Consider the following 26,014-nt stretch of genomic DNA (forward strand, 5'->3'; position numbering starts at 1 on the left):
ATAATGCAGCTATGAATATCCTCATACAAAAGTCCTACTCCACATGTGCATGAATTTCTGTGGCATATGAATCTAGGGAAGACACCGTGGGATCATATGGTATGTATGCGTTCAGCATTGGAATGTAATAACAACTCTTTTCCATGGAAGTTTGTGTGAATGTACACTCACACCAGAAGTGTATGTTAAGAGTTTCAGTTGTTCCACATCCAGTCCAGCACTTGGTATTAACAGACTTTAAAAACGTATCCATTCTCATTGAGTGGTGGGGTGGGGTGTCTCATTTACATTCCCTGGTTAGTAATGGGGTCCCTGTGTTTTGTTGGTCATCGGTGTCTTCACTGGTGAAGTGCCTATTCAAGTCTCCCACATGGTTCTCTACTTTGCTGATTGTCTTTTCCTTGTTGGTTTGTAGAAGTTCTTTTCGTACTCCTAATCAGTCTGTTATACGTATAGCAAAAATTTTCTCCCACTCTTGACTGAAGTTTTACCTTTTTAATGGTGTTTCGTGATGAACAGACAAGTTCTTAATTTCAATATGGTAAACTTCAGTAATATTTTCCTTTAATGTTGGCACTTTTTTTATATCTCGTCTGAGAAATTGTTCTACACACCAAAGTTATGAAGATCTTCCTTTGCTAAGTTGCATTTTTTTCAAATGTTGCCCACCTAATCTAGACCTAGGCTATCTTATTAATAATAATATCATCTTATTTTTAGCGTCAGCAGAATCTCCAGCAGTGCTGCCTTCTTATCCCTTACGTTGGACAGATGACCTCTCCCTTCTTGGTATTCTCACTAGAGGTGTAGCAAGGATATTAGTCTCTTCAGAGGAACAGCTTTGGGTTTGGTTGATTCTCTTCATTGTTTCTTGTTTGTTTCCTTAATTTCTGCTTACATTTATTATCAGTTTACTTTTACTTTCTTTGCTATTAGTGTGTTGCTCTTTTTCTAACTGTGTGACAAAGGTATTTGATTCTTTGCTTTGTGCTACCATAAAGATCTACCTGCACACAAAAATGTTGATACCTTTTTTATCATTCAGTTCAAATATTTCTTCTAATGTCCTTTGTGACTTCTTCTTTGATCCGTGGGCTATTGTCAAATGTATTTCTAAATTTCTAAACATATGCAAAATTTATCGTTATGCCTTTGTTATCGATTTCAAGTTAAATTGCATTATAGAAAAAGGAACATACCCTGTATGATTTCAGTTTTGAAATTTGTTAAGACTCGTTTTATGACCCAGCATAAGGTCAAATAGAATAAAATCTTCCATGTATACTTGAAAAAAAAAGTGTACTCTTAATTTGTTGGGTGGAGTCGCTTTTCAATGTTTATGAGGTTTTTTGCTAATCATGTTGTTCAAATGTCTACATCCTTACCTTTTTTTTCCTGCCTGCCAAATATTGAGAACAGTATGTTAAAATCTTCCATACAAGTGTGGATTTGCCTGTATCTCTTCATAGTCCTGTCAATCTTTATACATTTTACAAATATGTTATTAAGTGCAATTAACATTTTAAATTGTAATATCTTAGAGTTGAATCAAATATTTTCTCATTCTGAAATGTCCCTCTTTATCTCTAGTATTTTTTTTGTCTTCAGTCTATTTTGTCTGATATTAATATAACTATTCAAGGGTTTGTTTTGTTTTGTTTTGTTTTTTTGGTTAGAGTTTAAATTAAAAAATCTTTTTCCATTCTTTTACTTCCAGACTTCCTGTGTTTTAATATTTTTCTCTGTGCCAAGGTTTGAATATTGTCTCATGACCTGGCTTTTACTGTGTCCAATCTACTGTTAAGCTCATGCATTGAGAGCTAAATTTCAGATAATACAATTTTTAGTTCAGAATGTCCTGTCTAGACTTTATGTCTACATCTATGGGGAGACATTTTAAGACAATCAAAACATTCTGCTCCTCATCAAACTTTTCCCTTTATTTAACATCTATTGATGATTTGTGCCTAATACAGTCTTTACTATGATGGCTACAAAATAGTGATTTTCTACCCCTGCTACTCCCTTGCATTTATCAGTTAGTGTTCCACTGCAAGAAAGATTTGCAGCACGTTAGCCAAAGAATGTTAAACCCTCAGCACAATGATAGACATCTCTAAAACGCATTCTATCAACATCCCTTACAAATACTTTTTGAAATCCTCTAAAGTAGGAGTAGGATGGCTAGGTTCCCTGCACTTTCCCTGAGTATCATGAGACCTTCCCTACCTAAGTTATCAAAACACCAGCTCCTCTCTTGCTGACCATAGGGCAATTTGCAGAGGTGACCTTCGATTATACTCGGGTATAAAAGAAAGCCTGTGAATTTCAGGGGCTAAAGAATTGGGGTGTCGTCACTTATCCATCCAGCTTCTGGTCAGTAAGCACTTGCCTCCTTTCTTCTGTAGGAAACAAAAAAGTCTTGTTTTAAATTCTGAGATTATGATCTAACTTTGCACCATAAATTAATCCCAGATGAATATCTTAGAAAAACTCTGTGGTGGGTTCTGCTTCTGACTAGGTTGTTTGGGCCCAAGTCTCTCTCTAAAAAGGATTATACAATCTAAACAAAGTATCTTGAAAATCTGTTTGAAGGCATAAGAAAACTATTAAGATTATTTAAAACATTAGGACGTGGTGAGAATAAAGTAGAGAAGCAAGAGAGTTTAGCCTAGCACTTGGGGTTTCCCTAGAAACAAAGGACAAATCCAAAAGCAAAAGCAGTAATCGTGAGACAGAAACTGAGCAAAGTTTTCAGAAACCACAGAGCTGGAGTGACAAAAAAATGGAGTTCAGGATCTTCCAAGAAGGAAGGCATTTTTAGCTCCACAATTTCCATTTTATTCTTCATGCATAGTTTCCAGTTCTCTGCCAATTTTTTCTCATCTTGATATTTACTCTTCGAGATTTTTAGCATAGTTATTTTAAAATCTGTGTGGGACAACTCTAATGTCAGAATCTTTAGTGAATATGTCTTTTGCTTATTTTTTTTTCTCTTATATTTTTCACAAATCTTATCTTCTTGCATGCCTGACTATTTTTCACTGTGTGCTGCACAATGTGTAAATTGTAGAGATCATTTGTGGCTCTGGTATTTTACTCCACAGAGGATTTACTTTTGCTTATGGAAGGTCACCTTAATTACAATCAAATATTAGATGATTCAAAGTTGAGCTTCAGACCTTGTGAGACCTCGTCTATCTCTGGGTGATGCTTTCTTCTAAAGACAGAAAGATCCTGGTAAACCCCAAAGGCTTTTGTTTGGTATCCCTAAATACAAAGCTATAGATGCATGAAAATAAAAAGGATGGAAGAAGATATACCATGAAAACACTAATCAAAGGAAGACTAGATAGCTATACTTAGATAGACATTAAGACAAGAAGCATCACTAGAGATAAGCAGAGATGTCGTAATAGAAGAGTCTATCCCGCATAAAGCTATTAGAATTCTGCATGTATATGCATCAAATAACATAACCACCCAATGGGTTACACACAGTAGGCCCAGCTAATCTATGATCACAGAGGGGGTTAATGGATTATATCTGTTTAACTTGCCTTGTACCACCAGTGCCTAATAAAGTGCCTGGCACATATTTGGCACACAGTAGGTGACCTTAAAAAGCCACTATTACAAACTGGACTGCTTAGTAATTCTACTTATACCCATCCCTGTAGAAAGTCTCATAAACATATTACTAGTGTTTAACACATATACAAAAACACACACAAACACACACAATAACCTAACTAGTACAAGATGGGGCTTGCAGGCATGGTGAGCTTTGGATTCAGAAAGGCCTGGGTTCAAATCCCAGCTCCTTCACTTACTAGCTATGTGACCTTGGGAATGACAGCCTCTATGATCCTATATTTCCTCATCTGTAAATTGAGAAACAATAATACCTCCTTGCAGGCTTTTTCAAGTATGAAAAAGAATAATATATGAAAAGTGCCTAGTACAGTGTCAGGCACTAAATTAACACTTAATAAATGATAGCAATTAATATTAATAATTATACATAAGAAATTTTGAAACTAATCCCAACACAGCAGTCAAGAACCCCTCTGCTACAAATTAGAATTAGAAATGGCACTGGGAACTAATTATTTTACCTAATTATAAAACTTGTCCCTGAGAATGTTAGTATGGCAGACAGAATTTAAGATGGCCCCATGATTCACACTTTAGCATAATTTCTTCACCTTGAAAGGTGAAACCTGTGACTTACTTCAAACCAACAGAATACAGCAGATTTGATGAGATGTACATGATTATGTTTGCATGATCACGTAGCACCCATCTTGATGGAGTCTCTCTCTCTCTCTCCATTGCTGGCTTTGAAGAAGCAAGCTGCTGTGACTCCAGTAAGAAATAGATTCACAATGAAATAAATTCTGCCAACAACCTGATAAGCTCAGAAATGGATCCTTCCCCAGTCAAAGCTCTGATAAAAACCCAGAGTTGGTTGCAAACATGTGATGTCCTAAGCAGAGGATTCAGCTAAGGTGTGCCTGGACACCTGGCCCACAGAAACTATGAGATGATAACTGTGTGTGTGTGTGGGTGTGTGTGTGTGTGTGTGTGTGTAAGAGCTGTACTGAGATATAATTCACATACCATACAATTCACCCATTTAAAGTGTAAATTCAGTGGTTTTTAATGTGTTCACAGAGTTGTGCAACCATCACCACAACGACTGTTAAAACATTTTCTAACCCCAAAAGAAACCCTATCCCATTAGCACCTGCTTCCCATCCCTCCCTCTCCTTTACCTCCTGGAAGCCACTAATCTACTTTCCGTCTCAATGAATTTGAGACACTTCATATAAATGGAATAATACAGCCCTTTGTGTCTGGCTTCTTTAACTTACAATGTTTTCAAGGTTCATATATGTTATCTCCTGTATCAATACTTCCTTCCTTTCTATGGCTGAATAATAGTAAATTGTAGTGATAGCCCACATTTTGTTTATCCATTGGTAGACATTTGAATTTTTTCCATTTTTTGGCTATTATGAATAATGTTGCTATGAACATTTGTGTACAAGTTTTTGTGTGGACATATCTTTTCATTTATTTTGATTGTATACCTAGGAGTGGAATTTTATTTAACAAAACATTTAACCTTTTGAAGAACTGACAGACTGTTCTACAAAGTGGCTGTACCATTCTATATTCCCACCAGAGTGTAGGAGGGTTGCATTTTATCCACATCCTCATCTACATCAGTTTCTTTTTATTACAACCAACCGAGTGGATGTGAAGTGGTATCCAATCATGGTTTTGATTTGCATTTTCCTGATGACTGATGATGATGATCATCTTTTCACATACTTATCGACTATTTGTAAATCTCTCATGAGATATACTACTCAAATCCTTTGCCCGTTTTAAAATTGGGTTATTTATCATCGTTATTATTGAGTTGTAAGAGGCCTTTATATATTTTAGATGCAAATCTCTTATCAGAAATATGATTTACAGATCTTCTTCCCCATTCAGTGGGCTGACTTTTCACTTTGTTGATAGTGTCTTTTGAAGCACAAATGCTTTTAATTTTGATGAAGTCCAATATATCTATTTTTTGCTTTTGTTCCATGTGCTTTCAAAGAATGTATTGCCTAATCCAAGGTCATGCTGCTATGTTTTCCTTTTAAGAGTTTACAGTTTTAGCTCTTAAATTTAGGTCCTTGATCTATTTTTAAATAATTTTTGTATATGATATGAGGTAGGCCCCCAACTTCATTCTTTTGCAACTGGATGTCCCAGCACCATTTGAAGAGAAGATCAGTCTTTCCCCCGTTGAACTGTTTTGGCATCCTTGTCAAAAATCTATTGACCATAAATGTCAGAGAGTTTATTTCTGGGATCTCAGTTCTATTCCATTGATCCATACGTCTACCTTATGCCAATATCACAATGTCTGTAGCTTTGTAGTAAGTTTTGAAATTGGGAAGTATGAGTCCTCTAACTTTGTTCTTTTTCAAGATTGTTTTGCCTAGCATGACCCCTTGAATTTCCATATGATTTTAGGATTAGCTTGTCAGTTTCTTCAAGAAAGACAGCTGGGATTATAAGGATTGTGTTGAATCTATAAACTAGTTTTGGAATATTGCCATTTTAACAATATTAAGTCTTCTGACCCATGAACATGGGATATCTTTCCATTTATCTAGATCTTCTGTAGTTCTAACAATGTTTTGTAGTTTTCCAAGTATAAATTTTTCATTTAAAAAAAAAACCATGAACTTTTTTATGTTATTATAAATGGAATTGTTTTTCTTAATTTCCTTTTTTGGACTGGTCATTAAAAGTGTGTAGAAATACAATAGATTTTTGTTTATTAATCTTGTATCCTGAAATCTCACTGAAGTTATTTATTAGTTCTAACCATTTTTAGTTGGTTCCTTAGGATTTTCTATATACAGGATCATGCCATGTGTGAATACATATAATCTTACTTCTTCTTTTCCAATATGAATGACTTTTATTTCTTTTTCTTACCTAATTGCCCTGGCTAGAACCTCTAGTACAATGTTGAATAGAAGTTGTGAAAGGGAATATCTTTGTCTTGTTTCTGATCTTAGGGGGAAAGCATTCAGGGTTTCACCATTAAGTAACATGTGGAGTTTCATAGCTGCACTTTATCAAGGTAAAGAAGTTTCTGTCTATTCCTAACTTGTTTTTATCATGAAGGAGTGCTGGATCTTGTCAAATGCTTTTTCTGCATCTATTGAGTTGATCATGTGGTTTTTGTCCTTTAGTCTATTGATATGGTATATTAATTGATTTTCAAATGTTAAAATATGTGTTGTTTTAAGCCACTAATTTTCTGATAATGCTATGCAGCACAGAAAACTAACACAGCTACAGAATCATAATACTTATAATAAACATTTATTGAATACTTATTACATGTCAAGAACTATTTAAGTGCTCCCCATTAGTAACTCATTTAATTCTCAAAAGAACATTAGAAGAAACCACTATTATTATCCCCATTTTACAGATGAGGGACAGAAGGTTCAGAACAGTTAAGTACCCTACCCATAACCAGGTTCAGTTCGTAGTAGAAGTAAAATTTGAACCTAGACAGTTTGGCTCCGAATTTATGCTTCTAAGTAATAAGGACTTCTCTTGAAACCATCCAGCCAATGGCTTAAGTGAGCACTGAAGAACAAGCTCTCCCCACTAACTGCAGCCCTAAGGAGACTGATCTATAATAGCAGCATTCCCCAGAGCCAAAGACACTGCCATCTGAGTAGCTGTCTATAGAGCCACTCAAAAAGTCAGGTTTAAATCCTCTAGAAATGTAACAAGATGTTTAAAAAATATTTATTTGTTGAAACAGCTCTTAGAAAGAGCCATTCAGAGAACAACTTGGAATGGAAGGCAGGACCTCCCAGAGGCATCTCCAGTAATATGTCGAGAGGGTAGCAAACCTGCATTCTGAGGAGGGAGGGCCTGTAACTGCAGGGTCTTGTTTTGCTGAGGATGTTAAGAGAGTCTAGGCCAGAGCTGAACTGCTTGAGACATCAGAGGAGAAACTGCACCGGCCCAGCGCTTTTTGACTCTGCTCTTTCTCAAAGCTACACTCAGCTTCATCTCTAACTAAATGTTGAACAAATATTTAAAGAATATTTTGTTGGAGAGGCATCAAATTTCCAGCCTGCCTGGGGTGCCCACATGTCTCAGTCCAGCCCTGCCTCCCTCCATTAGAATACAGCGAAGCTAAAGGCTCTGAAACCAATCTCAGTAATTAGCAAGAGTTAAGCTTTGCTCTGTGTCCACAAACAGTATGGATTGTGGTGTTTCTGCTTAGCTGATCGGAAAATTCTAACACTTTGGCTTCAGTGTTTTCAGCAGCTTATAGCTGAGCATTCATTAATTATGCAAAACAGGCTTCAGGGGACCTATTCTATTGAGTTAATTAATATCGAGTGTTGCTAGCCAATTAGCAGCCTTCTCTCTTATTGCGGGAAGGCTGCTGTGGGACATGCCAGGCAGGGCTGGCCCCCCTCACACTTCTCCTCTGTCCCATCTATTCCCCTTCCATGGCAGCAGTCAGGAGCACATTTGATCTGCGAGGCCACAGGCATGGGCTTTGTCTCCACCCCTGGGCCTACTTTCATCCTGGACCATTTCAATGTCCATTTAGACCTGGCATCTTAAAGTGCGGTCTATGGACCAGAAGAACCATCATCACTGAGCTTGCTTATTGAAACGTAGAATCCCACCCCAGACTTCATGTGTCAGAATCTGTACTTTAGCAAAACCCCTTAGTGACCCACATGCATATTATATTGAGAACTGACATAGAAGACCCATCCAAGACCCTGGCCCTTTTTAATCCAAACACCTCCTGCTCATTTACTCTACCCACCAGAGACGTCCATTAACATATCTAGAACCTGGCCTTTCTTCCACCTCTGTAATCTTCCCATCCTGTCTTGCTGTCTGACCATTTTAAAAGTCCTACATGCAAATCTCTGATTCTCTTACTTTGAATCCATACCTAATAGGAGACCTCCAGTCCACTGGCCATGTTGTAATCTCCCAATCTCTCTGTCACCTTGTAGCCTCCTTTCTTTCTCCGTGATGAGTATTTTAATTGTTCGCTCTTCACGAAGCTCAATTCTCCAGCCCCATGTGGATCCTGTTACAAATGGTAAGGCTTCTGTGCTGCTGGGAAATCCACGTGTCCCTAGAAGCTTTCTCCCCAATTCCAGCCACTATTCCAAACTGTTACCCATCTTTTCAAGTTCCTCACCTCATCAGTTAGAAAGCTCTGTAGAGCTTTCGAATACTATATTCAACTCCCTACCAAAGGACATGTCTACAAGATGACCCTCAGACACCAGAAACTTGTGTCCCACCTGCATCTCTCCCATTCCACTTCCAAGCCTTTCCAATCTCAGAGAGTGAGACCACCATCCATCCTGAAGCCAAGGCAGAAACTTAGGAGTCAGTTCTGCCCATTTTCTCTCTCTTTCTCTCTCTCCTTACCTCCTGTTCCCTGCCTTCTCCCCATCTAGTCTCCCAGTCTCCCAGATCTCCCAACTTCTCTCTGTCCCCATTGCTACTGTCTTAATTCAGACCCTTGTCTTTTCTCCTATAATCATTGAAATATCCATATAAGACTCTCTGTCATCTATCAACCCCTTCTCAATCAATCCATCTTCTATATTATTTTGCCAGGGTGAGATTCCCAAAATGTGTATCTGATGATGATTCCAAGCCCTACTGATCAGCTTCTTCAATGGTTCCCCAAAGTCTTCAGGATAAAGTTGAAACTCTGCCCTCATAGCTCCTAGCTACCTTTCTTATTACTCATCCACTACCACTCCCTGTGCCCTCCCACCACAGCCCCTGCACTCCCGGAGAGTTTATCAGGTCCTACTGATCTATTGGAAACCCCTCAAATGCAGCATGCAATTTCCTGTCACCAACAATGACAAATCCTGTTCCTTCCAACTCAAATATCTTTCTTCTTCTGGTTAACTGCTACTCATCTTATAAAACTCATCTCTAGTTTTGTCTCCTCTGAAAGATTTTTTGACCATCCTTCCAGCAATGTGATGCCCTTTCCATGTGCTATTTAATAATAATGTTGTAAATAACTGAGTGCTTTCCCAAGTGTCTATTCTAAGTACCTTACCTGTTTAATCTCATTTAATCCTCATAATAACCTTATGAAGAGTTATTATTATTACCCTTATTTTATAATGAGGAGACTGAGGTTCAAAGAGGATAAGTAACTAGACTGAGGTCATATTGCAAATGCAGGTTTCAAAGCAAGGTCTCTGTGACTCCAAAGCCCAACCACCATGTTATATATCACCATGCTCCATGGCACTGAGCCCGCTTTTACGAGAACTTTTATCATGATGTCTCTTAGCCTCTGGTCACACATTTGTCTCTACTTGCCCCTCTTAAAAAAGGCAGTAAGTTGTTTGAAATGAGGGACTAGGCCTTTCTTATTTGTGCATCCCCCATGCAGACCACAGGGCTGTACATATTAGCTGTGCAATGAACATGAGGGTATTAGTCAGCTTGGGCTGCCATACCAATTATTAGAGACTGGATGGCTTAGATAAAAAAAAATTTATTTTCACAGGGTGCAAAGCCCAAGATCAAGGTTCTGGAAGGGCTCATTTTCTGATGAGAGCTCTCTTCCTGGCTTGCAAATGGCTACCTTTTCCCTGTGTCCTTACATAATGGAGAGAGAGACAGAGATCTCTGGCATCTCTTCCTCTTTTGTAAGGACACTAATTCTATCAGATCAGGACTCCTCCCTAACCTTAATTACCTCCTCAAAGGCCCTGTCTTCAATACAATCAACGTGAGGGTTTAATGCTTCCACCTATAAACTGGGGGAGGACACAACATAGCCCATAGCGATGAGCTCCACCCCTCCCCCTCCGCTGTTTCAGTGATTGTACAGCATAAATCCCAATACCGGTGGAGACTGTGCGGCTTAGATGCTCAGTTATTGGAAGTACCTGAGATGATCACAGGAAAACACCACAGAGGATATTGAAGGGGATATATATAGATATACAGATACATATATTGAAAGGATGTCAAGAGCATTTCTGATTGGAGGAAGAAGATGCAGGAATAAGGTGGAACAGTGCAGTCAAAGTCACAGACGAGTGTTGACCTGAGCCCCTGATTCTCCATCAAAACACCTTACTATAGAGGAATTAAATTAGAAAACACGTGAAACAGCCTGCAAATTCCTCCCCTGACTGCAACACCACTGGTGGCACCAGTGCATATTAAAAGATCAAATTTAATGAAACTTTACTATGCAAATGCACTGTACTAAGTACTGTACGTACACTAACTGATTTAATCCTCACATTAAGTCCAAGGAGGAGGGTAAATGCTGTGTTGTGTGCTTTGGATTGGAATGATAATGCTTGCAGTCTTAACGGTTTATTTCCCTGTTGTCCTTCCTCAGTAGACTCTTTAAAACCAAAGATGGAGTTTACATCTACTTCTGAGCCAAGCTTCAAAGAGAAATAGCTTCCCCAATTCACTTCTGAATCCAAAACTAAAAGGAAGGTGTTAACTAAGAATTACAGTGAGGAACCCTCCCAATAATTGTGATAATAGCTAGAATTTATTGCACCCTTTTCTATAATTTAAGAGTTTTACATATATTTAATCTTCACTACAATCCATGAGGTGGCTGCCATTAAAATTAGGGAAGTAGGGCTGAGAGCGGTTAAATAACTTGCCCAAATTCAAACAGTTAGGGATGGAGCCAAAATTCCAGTACAGGCAGTCTGGCTCCAGCCCACACAGACTCCAGGCCGCTAGGCAATGCTGCTTCCTCCAAGGTGAGACTCAATGTGAAAATGAGCAAGACCCTGAGGGGCCTTCCCAGGGACAGACAACCACTCTGGCCTGACTGCCTCTTATTTATAGAAAAGCTTTAGCCTCCTAGGCCTTCCCCAAGCTCCAAAGAGCAAATTTAATCAGAGAAATGAGAAAATACAGAAACAAAGGAAAATAGTCAAGCAGGACGAAATAATAATAGTTTAGCCATAAAACAAAGTCGAGGACTTTAAGTTCCTCCTCAAGGGCTATAGATAATATCCTAAGCCATATTCTTGAGCTGTTTTGCAGATAATAAAACCCCCACCAGGTGAAGGAAGTTAACTGCATGCTGACCACCAGCATGTAGACCCCAGACCAGTTAGAACCAGGTTGATGACTGATATTCCCAAAACACCAACCTGTTACCTCAACATCAACCAATCAGAGAACTGAGCACAAGCTGATTACACACTGCCCGACCCTCTTCCTCACCTTGCTTTTAAAAACCCCTCCCTGAAAGCCATTGGGGAGTTTATGTCTTTTGAGCATGAGCTGCCCATTCTCCCTGTTTGGCCCCATGTTGGGCATGTTGCCATAAACGCTGTACTTTGCTTCACCACAACCCAGTGTCAGGAGATTGGCTTTACTGTGCATCGGGCAAGTGGACCCAAATTTGGCTCTGTAACAAAAGAAGCCGGGTCACCTCTGGTCGCTCAGGCATCTCTTGCAAGTAACACTCTTCCCTGAGTGCATGGACCAACTTCAGAAATTTTGTTCTAACAAGCAGAGCCCTCCTGGGCACAGCTCACCCTCTGCACACAAACGAGAGCTGTCCACATGCCAGGCTGAGCTGGCCAGGCAGCCTCTGACACATCTTAGAACACCTGCTGGTAATAAATACCATGAAAAAACCAAACTGAAATATAACTGCCCTGATGCTGAGAGGGAATGGGAGGAGCTGTGGCATTGTCATGGGAAATCCGTCCTGCTGAATTTTTCATATTTCTCCTGAGAAAGTGAGACAACCCGAGCCTCCCTGGGAATGAAATGAAGGGACCTGAAGCAAAGACTCAGTGTCCTGGTCACACCCCATTATGGTGACCAGTTCAGGCAGCAGGTGGTGACATTAATGCACAATTTCCACAGTTAATTTGAAGATTCATTGCTCTCTCTCCAGTGAGCATGTGTGCTCATACACATACACATACACATACACATACACACACACACACATTCATCAGCTCTCTCTCCAGTGAGCATGTGTGCTCATACACACACACACACACACACACACACACACACACACCCCTCAAAGCACAAAGGGTTTGGTTGGCCTCCAGGTCCATTTCCTGGAGCAGCATTTCCCATGGGGTGTTCTGTCGACCCTCATGTCGAGGAAGGTTAATAGGCTTGGGGCTGACATGGGGTCCTCTGCTCTGATCATTTGGGCAATGCTGGGTTAAGCAAAGTTAGCTGATTTTCACAGGACTCCTCAGGGCCTTGGATGTGTTCACGTGGGCTGTGAGTCTTCAAGAGCAGGACAGAGTGTGCAGACGTGACCCAGGTCCTTTGCCTGCTGGTGTTGCAGGGAACGTACTGTGCGAACTGCTCTCTACAGCAGAAGCCTCGCTCTTCTCTCCTCAAAGCCCCAGATGCTGAGCTGGCTCCCTGAAGATTCTGCCCAGCCCAGCTCCACAGCCAACCTGACTAGGGCAGGAAGACATTCATGCTCTCAGCCTCTCCGACGGGGCCTCAGGGTTAGGTGCCCACTGAGCATAACTTGCCCTTGCTTCTGACCTGCTCCCTCACCACGGGTGCTCTCAGGCCCGACATCTGGGCTCCAGTTTCTCTGCCCATCACTTCATTTCTATGCTGGACTTGAACCCTGTCCTCAACCCCACCCCATTAGGTGGGATCCTGACCCTCGCCCCTCTTTTGCCACTCCCTCCCCAGGGGGCTGTGTTCTGCAACCAGATGGCCCTGCTTCTTCCTGGGAGTCACCTGCAACTGGAATGTTCGAGCAGAGTACCACTGCCTCTCTGTCCGCGTGACCTCATGTACTGTCTACCACTTGGGTGGTGACCACCATCAGGCCCCGCCACGGACCCTGGCATGTTGTCTATTGTATAGGTCCAAGTAAGGCAAACCTCTTGGCCTTTGGATGACAGAATATCCACTACTCGCACTGGCACCAGACTCACGGCCAAGCCACATGCCAGTCCCCAAGCCCACCCAGTGCTACCTACTGGCCAGTCCCCACTGGTCTGTTGCTGAGGTCTTGGCATGCTCAGTGGCCAAGCACTTCCCAAGTTGTGAATAGGAACCTGGTGTTTTTTAAGACAATGTCCCCATCACATCACAGGTCAACAAGACACACAGCTGAGGTTCTAGGCTTAAGAACAAGGCACAAATCATGAGAATTACTGGGGCTTCCCTTGGGCATGGTGCTGGCTGAGTGGTGTGGAGCTCATTCTGATGGTTTAGACTTTCTGGGAAGAATAGGACCATTATATTACATCAGTAGTTCCAGGCATTTGGATTTTATGGACCATTATAATTTCAAAAACGCTCTTTGGGAGACTTTATAAGGTTGGCAACCAAATAAGGAACAATAAAAACATAACAATAAACTGTTACCACCATCATTTCATATAATAAGCTATCTATTAACACCAAAAAATAGTAGGGACAACAATCCCAGGATTTGAAAAGTGAGTTCTGTGGAGAACTTCTACACTGTCCTTCTCCTCCCCTGGCCTTCCTGAAGGGAGAAGGTGCAGTCCCAGGACCCACAAGGCCCTCCCCCTCCCACAAAGGATGCTGTTGTCCTCAGCCTGGGGCTTCTGCCAGCACCTGCTCTACCTCCTGCAGGCTGGAGCCCAAGCCTGCAGTATCCAAGCTGAACCAACAGACCGGGCCTGATTATTTTAGTAAACTTTGGGAGTTTAGTAAATAAATGTGTCATCGAGACCCAGGGAGGTTCCCTGAGCCAGGCCCAACTCCAAGATGGCCTGTCCCACAGGCTGTAGGGAAGACCAGCCTTCTCACCCTCTGGGCCATGAGAAAGCAATAAGCCACATGAGGGTAGGGATCCTGTCCACAGCGTTCTTCACTGTGGGACCAAAACCAAGCACAAAGCCTGGCCCAGGTGAGATACGCAGTAAATACTAATGGTCAGGGCTATAAAAACACACCTTTTAGGTAGTCAGAGAAATATGAATGTTGACTATGAATTAGATGACACCAAGAAATTATTGTTAATTTTGTTAAGTGTGATAATGACATTGTTGCATAAGAAAACTTCTCTTTTTTGTGTTTTTTTAGTGGGGGAGGTGCAAAATAAAGCAATTTAGGAGATGACGTATCTGAAATTTGCTTTAATACACTCAAGTCTCAGAAAAAAAGGGATGAGGGGGATTAGACCAATGTCTGTGTGTGTGTGTGTGTTTGAACATTTTCATAATAAAAACTTTTTTAAACACTGATGAGGCTGTAAGGTGGGTTTCCCACCAGCTGAGGTGCCCTAACCAGAACTGGAAGCTGGACCCCCAGCCTGCTGCAACCTTGGGGCCAAGGCCTGCTCTCCCTCCCTTTGGCTCCGCATGAGGCTGGGAGGAGAGATTCCCGCCCTGTGGTGAGAAAGGACCAGGATTCTCTGTGCACAGCAGCCCGCCCCCAGCCAGGCCCTGGAGCAGCCTGTCCCGGGTGACCCCCTGAGGCTTAGGTGAGCAGTACAGCTGTCAGAAAAAGTATCCAAAACTTAGAAGTATGGCAAAAGGGTGGGTAGCACACTCTTCCAATGCCACAGAAGGATGAAGGGCACCCAAGGCATCTCTAGGGAATTACGTTTGGTTCAACTCACTATTCACTATTAATTTAGAGTCACAGGTTTAGTAAAGTTAATATTAATTCATTGACTTCGACAACTAGAGATACAGATAATTACTATCCAGTGAAAAAGGAACCTCCAAAGATTACATTTATGGCTCTACTGGACATTAATCACTTCTGAATGTAACCTGGCAATTTTATCCTAGCACTTCCTATAAACACCTAGCTTCTGACATGCTCTTTGATCCAGTTTTAACATCTTACTGGGTCCTTCATTCATTAATGTGTAGAATAAAATCTCTGACATATGTTCATTTCATATTGGTATGAGAGTGATTTTTTTTAAACATTTTATTTTTTTAATTGTTTTTTGTTTGTTTGCTTGCTTTGTTTGGGGGGTGGTAATTTGGTTTATTTATTGTTAATGGAGGTACTGGGGATTGAACCCAGGACCTCGTGCATGCTAGGCATGCCCTCTACCACTGAGCTATACCTTCCCCTGGGAGTGATATCTTCTAACCCTTTGAAAATTATACTGTATCAGCAGCATCCTGGGACCTAGCTCCTGTGAGTCAGCTGCTTCCTTTCTGTTGACATGGGAACTCTGGAGGTGGACCATTTCCACTTTGCACAGCTCCAATCTTTAAAACAACAACAACAAAAATTTCCTTTTATTTAGCTAGATTCTGTCTCTACAGAACTTTCTTCCTGTGCTAATGCAGTGAAAAGAGTGAGAGCTTTGGAGTCGGACAAACCTGGGCTCAAATCCCAGTTCCACCACCTATTAACTGCTTGACCTCGGGAAAGGCACCCCCATCCCTGCAGCCCTCCCTTTCCTTATCTCCCTCTTGTGAGAATTAAATGAGATAGTGCATGTAAAGCACTTCACACAGGGCCTAGCATATAGTAGGTCAGTTTATCTTCTCAATCATTTCCTCATTCATTTATCCAGCAAGCATTTACTGAGGCACTGGTGGCGAATGCTGGAGATGCAAATATGCATAACAAATAGCTCCCGTTCTGAGGATGCATGCAAATTAGTAGGAGAGAAAGAAATGTTTAAAAAGAAATTCTAATACAGCATGATAAGTACAACAAAAGAATCATGTACAATGCACAGAGGAGAAAGTGATTAGCTCTGTGGCAGAAGCAGAGGTGGCTGCCAAAGTAGGCTTCCCAGAGCTGGTGATGTCTACTAAGTGTTTTGAACATAAAGGAGAGTTTTCCTAGGGGGCTGGGAGTGGGAAGAGATAGACTGGGATTTCAAAATTGTAGAATAGATAAACAAGATTATACTGCATAGCACAGGGAAATATACACAAGATCTTACAGTAGCTCACAGAGAAAAAAATGTGACAATGAATATATATATGTTCATGTATGACTGAAAAATTGTGCTCTACACTGGAATTTGACACAACATTGTAAAATGATTATAAATCAATAAAAAATTTTTAAAAAAAAGTTTTCCTGGCACTCAAGGCGAGAATGTTACAAAACAGCATGGTGGGCCTTACTGGAGTACAAAGAGCAAAAGAAGGGCAGGGAGATGAACTTGGAGAGGTGGTAATGGGAACTGGAATCGGGAAGCAAAGGAGGTTTGGCTTTCTCCTTAAAAAATTATGAAGAAATTGATACAACGTTGTAAACTAACTATACCTCAATTAAAAAAAAAAAAAAGATGGAGAACTTCTGAAAGATTTTAGGCAGGGGAGTAATATTATCATATGCGTGCCTTAGACAGATCATGGTGACAGCAATATGAGAAACGAAACAAAACTAAATCTGGAAGACATCTTTGACAGTCCAGTCCAAATAATGATGAAACAGAGGTGAAATCTGGAAACAGAAAATGGGGTGGGGGAGGAATGTTGAGAAAATAAAATCAGCCAGATGTGACAAACTATATGACAGTCACGGTGACCACCACACCAAAACTTCCTTTGGAAGGGAAACTGACCCACCCACAGGTCCCTGCTGAGACCTTGAACACGAACTGGTGGCAAAATTGGACCAGTTGGACCAGAGTGGGCACCTGGACCAAAACAGCCCACCCACAGCCTGGCCATTGAACAAAGAAGTAGGTGGGTGTGAAAAGCTCTGTCCAGTAGGATTGGTGGTGATTCACTAGGAGAGTTAGACACTTTCCCTCCAGAATTTGAATAGGAAAATGCAAAGATAATTAATTGGTTGGGGACAGGGAGAGAAAGGAGAATGACAGTGCAAAGGGAAGCAGAGATTGCTAGGGAAAAGAGATCAATGCCGGAGGCAACAACAGCCATGACACCACTAGAGAGACAGGCGCTCTACAGCAAGGCTGTCGTTAAAGCCTTAGCGCCATCAGCATCTGGGGCGCAAACTCGTCTAAGTGCATCCAAGTTCCTTACAGCCAACAACATTCTATTAGCTTGCTTTTTAACAGGTCAGATGTCAGAGAAAGCAACATATTTGCATAAATAATTGAATACAGGTCTCGCCTCCTCCAAGCTTCCCTTCTTCAAGCTAAATATCCCCCATTCCTTCACTCTTCCTCATTGACCATGATTCTCACTGACCTCATTGACCACTCTGATCTTCTCCATTGTACAAACTCTCACCTGAGCTTGCTTCCTGTCCCCAGAATCCAAAGCCAGTGTACTTTGTTTATTCCCAACCCCTGACACTACTTGCCTGTTAGGAGCTCAACTTCTTTCCTTTTCTTGCCACTCAAATCCTAAGCTGCTCTATTAGCAGGTTGAAAGAAAAGAAGAGTGGCACAATGAGACAGAAACTCCTAGGGAGCAATACCTGGTCACAGAGAAGGAAAGAACAAAGAGAACCTTCTTGCTTGCTGTAAAGAACAACCCTACATCCAATCCTCAGCTCAGGAATAATGTTTATCCTGACCCCTGGCTCTGAAGGTTTGGAAATGGCATTTGGGAAAAGATGAAGGAACTGCCAGAGCCCAGATATCCACACATTCCACTTATGGTCAGATCCCCAAGGTTGACCAATGTGATCATTTAAGTTCCATTAGGACTGAGCTTTCTCTTACTCATCACCAAATCCTCAGTGCCTAGAGTAATGTCTGGCAGGGACTAAGAGCTCAGTAAATGTTTATTGAGTGAACAAATGTATGGATTCACAGCAAATACAAGAGAAGTCTCTTTTGATATGCCACAGTTCTTCGTTCTCAGCCCACCACGATTAATAATTCAATGAAAACATAGAGGGATTTCTCGGGGGGAAATAGATAAAATAAGAATGGAGTTGGGAAGAATTTTGAATACACTGGGAAATTGACTCAAGATTCAAAATACTGAAGACAGGGCAATAATCAATATTATGATAAGTGATTTTAACAGAACTACCATACCAGTTGAGAGACATGGCTTAGCACCAGTGCTCTTGGAAAAGACTCATGGATGGGTCATAGTTGACCATAAACTCAGTAGGAGTTTGAGGTACAAAAAAATTGCCAAGTGAGCAACTGTGCTGTGAGGTACAGAATCCAGAAATGTGGGAGGTGATGGTCCCAGTAACAAGGTGTGCTGCTCAGACCACCTCTAGAGTAATTGGCTTGGTGCATGAAATATGCTCAAAGAAAGGAAATCAAGGAAAGGATGGAGGTCATATCACATGAGAGACAATTGAAGGAACTGGGCATGGTCAGCCCAGGGACATCTCAGAGGTTATATTAGTGTCCTGGGGCTGCCATAATAGTACCCCACGAACTGGTGGTTTAAAACAACAGAAGTGTATTTTGTCACAGTTTTGGAGGCCAGAGTTCAAAATCAAAGTGTTCACAAGGCCATGCTCCCTCTGAAGTCTCTCAGGAAGGATCCCTCCTTGCCTCTTTGAGCATCTGGTATAGTCCCAGGCATTCCTTGGCTTGGGGCAGCATCATTCTAATCTCTGCCTCCATCTTCACTTGGTGTTCTCCCTTTGTGTGTCTGTGTGTCTTAGAAGGATGCCAGTGATATTTGATTCAGGGTCCACCCTCCTCCAGTATTTTCCAGTTCCTCCAGAACTCATTTTAGCTAGTGACATCCACAACCACCCTATTTCCAAATAAGATCACATTCGGAGGTACTGGCTGTTAGGACTTCAAAATCTTATCTTTGGATGACACAAGTCAACCCATAATAGAAGGCAAGAGAATGGTCTTCATAATTCAAATATAACTCGCTTGTGGAGGACTTGCTCTATGCAGCCCAAAGGGCAGAACTAAGAACAGGGGGTGGAAGTTACAGGGACGTAAACTGTAGCCACTTACAAAGAACTTTCTGAGAGTTGAAGCTGCAGCCCTTGTGACTCCCAACCCTGAAGCTGCTGAGGAAGAGGCAAGATGACCCGCTGGGGTAGCACTGGGGGGGGATTCTTTCCTCAGGAGGGGATTGGGCTGCAAAGCCTCTTGTCACTTCCAGTCAACTCGATTTCACGTGTCACTGCCCTCTGGTGCCCTGGCACGAGGAAACCACTTTTAATCAAGCAGAGATTTAAATGGCTGCTTCCAAGAGACGATACAAGCGAATGAGCCCCACAATAATGCAGGCTGCTCATGAGAAATGGAGTGTGAATTGCAGACCCAAGAAATGAGTATAAATTCAGCAGCTATTTTAATTTTTATTTGGAAAAAAAAAAAGCCCAGCCCAGACAGAAAAGAGAAGGGTGTACTTTGCACAGTACTACAGAAAGTATCTGCTAGCACGGCCAAGAGAAATGTGTAGCCTTGGTGCCTCTGCCATCCTTGCAATTGTGACAGGAAAGATTTCTACAGGACTGCTACTGCTGGCTGCCTCTGCGGATGACGAAGGTCATGGTTTATGGGCACAAGACACTCAGCTCCAGAAGCAGCTTCATTGGTATGCAGGCTCGGAAACCCAGCAGCCAGCCCAACTCCTTCCCATTTTTCTGGACAGTTTTGCACTCAAATGGAGTAGCTGGAAGATTGAAAGGGGTTAGGGGAGAAGAAGTGACATTTACTAGGCACCTACTATGTGCCAGGCATTGGTCTCATTGAATTACAAGGTCTTGGACTCCATGATTGATGGGGTCATTACACGTATGTGTGTGTTTGTGAACATGTGTGAGCACTTGCACAAGTTAGCACATTTGTGATCTAGATGGAGAAATGGAGAAAGAGGGGAAGAGTTCAAAGTACTTAGAAGATGGGAAGATTATGGATCAAAAGTCGCATAATAAGGGTAGAGATCAGCACTGGCCTTAAGAGGTGATGAATTCAGTAGATTCTTTGGTGGCTAGGTAGGGAAGTTCCTGCCTCCAACAGGAGTATCCAACCTGGACAGGACAGTGGATGTCATGACTATGGGGACAGTTGAAAGAACACAGTGGGACTCAGTGATTCCATGAGCCAGCTCTAGAAGCAGGCTAGAAATAGGCTTCAACCTCTCCTGGGAGCATCCATCTGGCAGCACCCATGGCTGCAGTTCATCTCTGTTGAAGGTCCTGCCATTCACTTACCCACCACCCAGCTCAAACTGAGCGCACCTGCCAGCCTCCAGAACCAGTGTCTACTCTGACTTCACTAATTCAGGCACATGTCAGAAATATTGCAAGTTTTGTTGCAGACCACTGCAATAAAGCCAGTCACATGAATTTGTTGGTTTCCCAGTGCAAATGAAAGCTATATTTACCTTACACTGTAGTCTATTAAGTGTACAACAGCATTATGTGTAAAAAATGTATATACCTTAATTAAAAAATACTTCATTGCTAAGAAATGCTAATTACATCAAAGCCTTCTATGATCTAGCCCCAACCTACCTCATAAACCAACCACCCACCCTCCCACTTTTCATTCAGATGAGCCTCTCCCTCCTATCGAATTGCTTATGTTAAGCCAGCCAAAGGCCCAGGCCTTTTCTTCCATCTGGATTTCCATTTTCTCTATGTATGCATTCACCCCCTCCCACCTCCTGCGCATCCATTCATTCAACAGACATTAATGAGTACCTACTATGTGCTAATGACCTTCTAGGTACTGGGGATCCACTGGTGATCAGGACAAAGTCCCTCTGTTCTGGGGACTTTTGTTCTACTGAGGAAGCTGTAAATTAAAGCAGGATAAAGGGACAAAGATGACACAGTGTGTGTCTGTTTTAGACAGGGTGGTCAGGAAAGCCTTCTCTGGAGAGATGTTGGATCTGAGAGACAAATGAGAGTTAATCCTAAAATTGGGGTAAGAGCTTCAAAGCCTTCTCCTTCAGAGATCACACGATCTCTTTAGAAATCACCCCCACCCCTGAACTCCAGGACTCACTGCCAGAGGTATTCGTGCATCCCTGAGCACACCCTGCCTTGAGCTGCCTTTTACCCTTATGTGCCTAACCAGAGGGTAAGTTCTTCAAGGGTAGGATCTGGACACCACATCCCGAAAGTCAGAGGTTAATGGGGCATTACTGCATACAAGGATAGCCCAGCTAAGGCAAAATAAAAGAGAAATCATTTCACCTTGATTCTCAAATGTAAGAGTGTGAGAAAAATTTCTTCCTTGTGATGTGGGGGAAGACTGTTTCCTACTACAAAGGTGTTATTCATTCCATGGTGGAGGTTTTCCTAGCTGGAGGCTCTCGCCACTCTGTCTGACTTGAATCCATAAGCAGGCGATAAACTCCTAATGACTGGGGCAGAAAATGCCACCAACAGCTCCAAGATGGAAGGACATCTGCTGTCAAACTACCCTGAAATCACTGAGCTGAAGTCACAGAGAAAATGTTGTCCTGAGGATGCCTCTGACTTTGGAATAGTGATTCCAGGATAAATCAGTATGAAACATTAACATGATAAGTAGCATCTGAGGTTCAGCGAAAAGGAGACTGAAATGCATCTAGAGTTTATTGAATCAAATCTTGCTTTGTAAATACTTTTAAAGTATATAATGTTGATATTTTTAAATGTAAGATGTTTTTACTTTAATGTATTTAGCTGCCTTAGAAAAGAGTTATATTTTTGCCAATCAGCTAACACATATTGAGTGCATCCAGTCACTGAGGATACACTGTAAGGCAGACACAGTAGTGAATAAACAGATACAGTCCCAGTCCCCAAGGAACTTACAGTCCAGCAGAGAAGATAGATGCTAAATCAAATAAATAAATATCAATAATTAGGAAATTACAAGCAAGCAAAATACCACAGTAGAGAAGCAGAGACTCTACTGAAGTGTATGGAGAAGGGGGTGCAGGGTGGGTGGTCAGAGCAAATTCCCTTGGGAAGGGACATATCATCTGAGAGGCTGGCTGGGAGAAGTGAAGGAAGGTAGCCCAGAAGTATGTTCCAGGCAGAGGACATTGCATGTACCCAAGATCTCCAGGGAAAAGGGAAGTGGCACTTGGGAAGAATAGTGAGTTCAGTGGGGCTGGAGGGAAAGAGGCCCGGGGATGGGGCTGGGAGGGCAGGAAGAGTGACAACCAGAGAAGGCTTTGTTGTAGGATTCTGGCTTTATCCCACGACGTGTGGATACTGGGGAAGCATATACCCTCTGTAAACACAGTCATATAAGTCCCTCTTCAAGAAGAATTTGAGATGAGACATGAATCACCTTTTAAGAAGAGAATCGGCTTTAATTAAAGGGAAACTGAAGAAAATCACTTGGACCTAAAAATACTTTTGTTTATCCAGGCATTGTGCTGCAAATTGCTTTTCTTGGCCGATAAAAGAAGCTGGAGAATAAAGATTATTTACAACTCAGGTAGTTAAAGAATCTATTTGCTTACAAATCAGACTGATATAGGTCCCCGGCAAAAACTAAACTAGGTTATGCTCCACTTAAGTGACAAATTTCCTAGCTGCCATTCTATAGAAAGAGATAAGAGCTATCTAGCTGTCAAATTGTTTTGACATGCCTGTTTTTGCCCATATGAAATGCAAACCTGTAATGTTTGTGTGTGAACTTCAAGAAATGTGAAACAGGTTCAGATAATCACGGGAAGTCATACCTGGAAGTTGTAATAGCTGGAAATTTGTAATTACTGTTAGTAACTTCAGATATAATTAAATGTAAAATAGATTAAATTTTTCTTCTTTTTCTTTGCCTAAACCCTACAGTTGAACAAAAATATAAAACCTAGTTTATAATTTTGGAAGTTTGAAACAGTAGCTATCAGTCTTTCTTTTGAAGCTGTTACAACATAAATGGGAGCTTTGCTTACTTCACTCTATTCAGGCTGTCCCTTCACTCCTCCCCAAGCTAGACTGTGCCAGCTTGCACACCTTTGCTTGCTGTAACACTGCCTCTGCCTGGAATTCCCTTCTCACTTCCAGATCCAGAGCCTGGTATTTCTCACCAAATGATTGAGAAGACACTGCTATTTATTGGTAAAGAACCCATATGGCAAAGTCATGTCTTTGGAGCGATGAATAAACTTCTTGGAAGTTACAACTCTAAATCCAATTTGCCACCATTTGCTACTTCCCTTCTTTACGTAGGGAACACCATCCAAGGAAGGAGCAGACTGATCTCGAACGTATAATCAAATAACATGCTCTCTAAGTCCAAGTGGCGCTCACTGACTCACTGTTGATAAAGCATGGCTTTGTGCTGCTCTCTAGCACCTGAGGTGAGAGGGTCAATGAACTACCCTCATCCCCTCCTCCAGCCCCTCAAAGGTCACAGGCACACAGCGCTCATAACCCAGGTTATAGACACGTTTGTGGCCAGAGTGAGGCAACCTGGCTCACTTATGAACTGAACCAGTCCACCTTGGCCTCACCAAATGCCAAGCCAAATGGCAACAAATTGAGGCATGGGTAATCTTGGATATATGTCCTTTGGTCAATTTGATAGTATTATTAAGACAAATGCCCAGATCATTTAAGGTAACGATACCCTGGCACCTCTTCAAAGTTTCTCTCTGAAAAATGGAAAGGTAGCAGGACCAATCTTGACTTACCAGAGGCAGAAGTCAAGTGGAGAACAGTACCCCTCATGCTTCAGGGAGGAGGACAAGGGCAAAGCGAGTGACCTCTGGGTTACTTCTGAGTACACAGATCTTTCAGGCTTTGTACTCAAAGCTGTGTCCATAGCCCGCCGGTCAAAATGGCACCTTGGACATCTGGTGTTTGACCTGGGTGAACAATCACATCAGATCATTCAAGACAAGACCTCCCAAACTGAATGCTCCACAAGTCTTCGTGGGTCCTAGCATTCAGAACAGTGTCCCATAGAGACAGACAGCCCCCAAGATTCCAACAGTTAGATGTCACAGCCTCTGTCACTCCAAACCACCACAGCTGTTCCTCCCCAGGCTGTCCTAATTAGCAGCATAGTGCTCATTAACAGCTGTTGCCTGCTTAAATGTTCTCCCCAACGTGGAGCAGGGCCTATAAAATCTCCCCGACATACATCCTCCTGCAAAAGTGGTGCCTGCCTGGCAACAGATGTTTGCTGACAATGGGCCTGATGATTTGCTCTGCCAGGATCTAATATTCTGATCCCCACCCTATCCCCACCACCCTCACTCCCCACCCCTAGTTGAGTCAGGTGGGGCAAAGCATCCCAGAGGCAACACCACCACCACCACCACGCTCCCGATGCCTAGCTGGGTACCTGGCACCACAGCAGACAGATGATTAATGTTAGCGATCAGCAGGGCTGACATTCAGCAAATATGCACCAAGACAGCATAAAAGTTCTCAAAATGTGGGAAAACTCCCATACTGGATGTTAAATAGCTGCTTCCCCAAGTCCCGTGTGCACCCAATGTCCACCATCACCATCACATGGCAGCGTGATGCCTTTCCTCAGGACCCTGGGAACCGCCTCACAGTTCAGCATCCATTGTGATGGGCCAGTGCCGTAGATACTAGTCATTAAATTCAATATTATACCTGGCTATCATCCTCGTTGTAATCGTCATTATTCATAGGCTCACATCCTCACATTCATACCCAGGAATGACGCACTGCCTCCCACAGGTTCTCCCTGACCTCTCTGATTTCTCGTTCCCCACAAAGGTTCCCAGCCTCTGCCCATCCCCTCAATAATGGTATTTTCCGGCTCCACGTGACCCCTGAGTCCTCTCATCCACAGCCGTGGGGGGTCTGTCAATGCCCCTGTGGGGGATTTGTCCATTTAGCTAGGCTGACCTCTATTCCCCACCCATCCCTTTCCCTGCACAGCTCTGGGTTGGCGTGGCCATTAGAGACACTGTACGTGGGACTTGGAAGGTAGAAGTGAAGCAGAGACAGTTCTTGTTTAACTCTCAGAAAGACACTGCTGGGCTGATGCTGCTTAGCCACGGTCCTCCTCCCCCGAGTGAGGCAATAGCTCCTCAGCTCCCGCTGGACATCTCCCTCCAGCACCTCTCTCTGCTGGGCGAGGTGCATATTAGCTCTGTGATGAAGGAAACCAGCTTCTCCTGCATCGAAAACCAAAATGTGATGACAGATCAACTCAGGTTCCAGGCTAGTCTTACGGTTTCCAGCTCACCTCTGCAGACTCCCTTTAGCCTTGCGTTCCTATCTGTCTTCCTTTCCTGACTTCCTTTCCTTCCCTGCAGACACACACGTACCAGCCCTATGTAAACTGTTGACCAGCTCTCACATTGCACAATGTCAAACCCCTGTAATAAATCTATATCTATGTCTTATGTCTACATCCATGCATATATCTATAGATAGATTAAACAGAGAGCGAGAGAGAGAGAGAGCGAGATCTCCTAATGGTTCTGCTTCTCTTAACTGAACTCCAACTGATACAAAACATACACCAGTCACCTAAGCCATAAATCGAATATCATCCCAACTCCTCTCTCTCCATCACTCCCAACCTCTGAGCATCCACCGAGCAAGCCATTCCACCTCTCAACCTGTTTTGCTCTCCAATACTTGGATCTTTTTGTTTTAT

General features: G+C 42.3%; 1 protein-coding gene across 6 annotated transcripts in view; it reads right to left on the bottom strand.

Annotated features, from left to right (window-relative positions):
* Positions 1-26,014, bottom strand: part of LOC116666442 — a 176,545-nt gene that overhangs the window by 144,089 nt on the left and 6,442 nt on the right. For all 6 annotated transcript variants that reach the window (XR_004323292.1, XM_032489021.1, XM_032489020.1 and 3 more), the window contains exon 2: positions 24,060-24,233. Coding sequence is in view for 5 of the 6 variants with exons in the window: in XM_032489021.1 (XP_032344912.1) it covers positions 24,060-24,190 (131 nt within the window). In the remaining variant the exon portion in view is untranslated. The remainder of the gene's footprint in view (positions 1-24,059; positions 24,234-26,014) is intronic.

This window comes from Camelus ferus, chromosome 10 (genome assembly GCF_009834535.1).
Source record: "Camelus ferus isolate YT-003-E chromosome 10, BCGSAC_Cfer_1.0, whole genome shotgun sequence".
Classification (NCBI taxonomy): Eukaryota; Metazoa; Chordata; class Mammalia; order Artiodactyla; family Camelidae; genus Camelus; species Camelus ferus.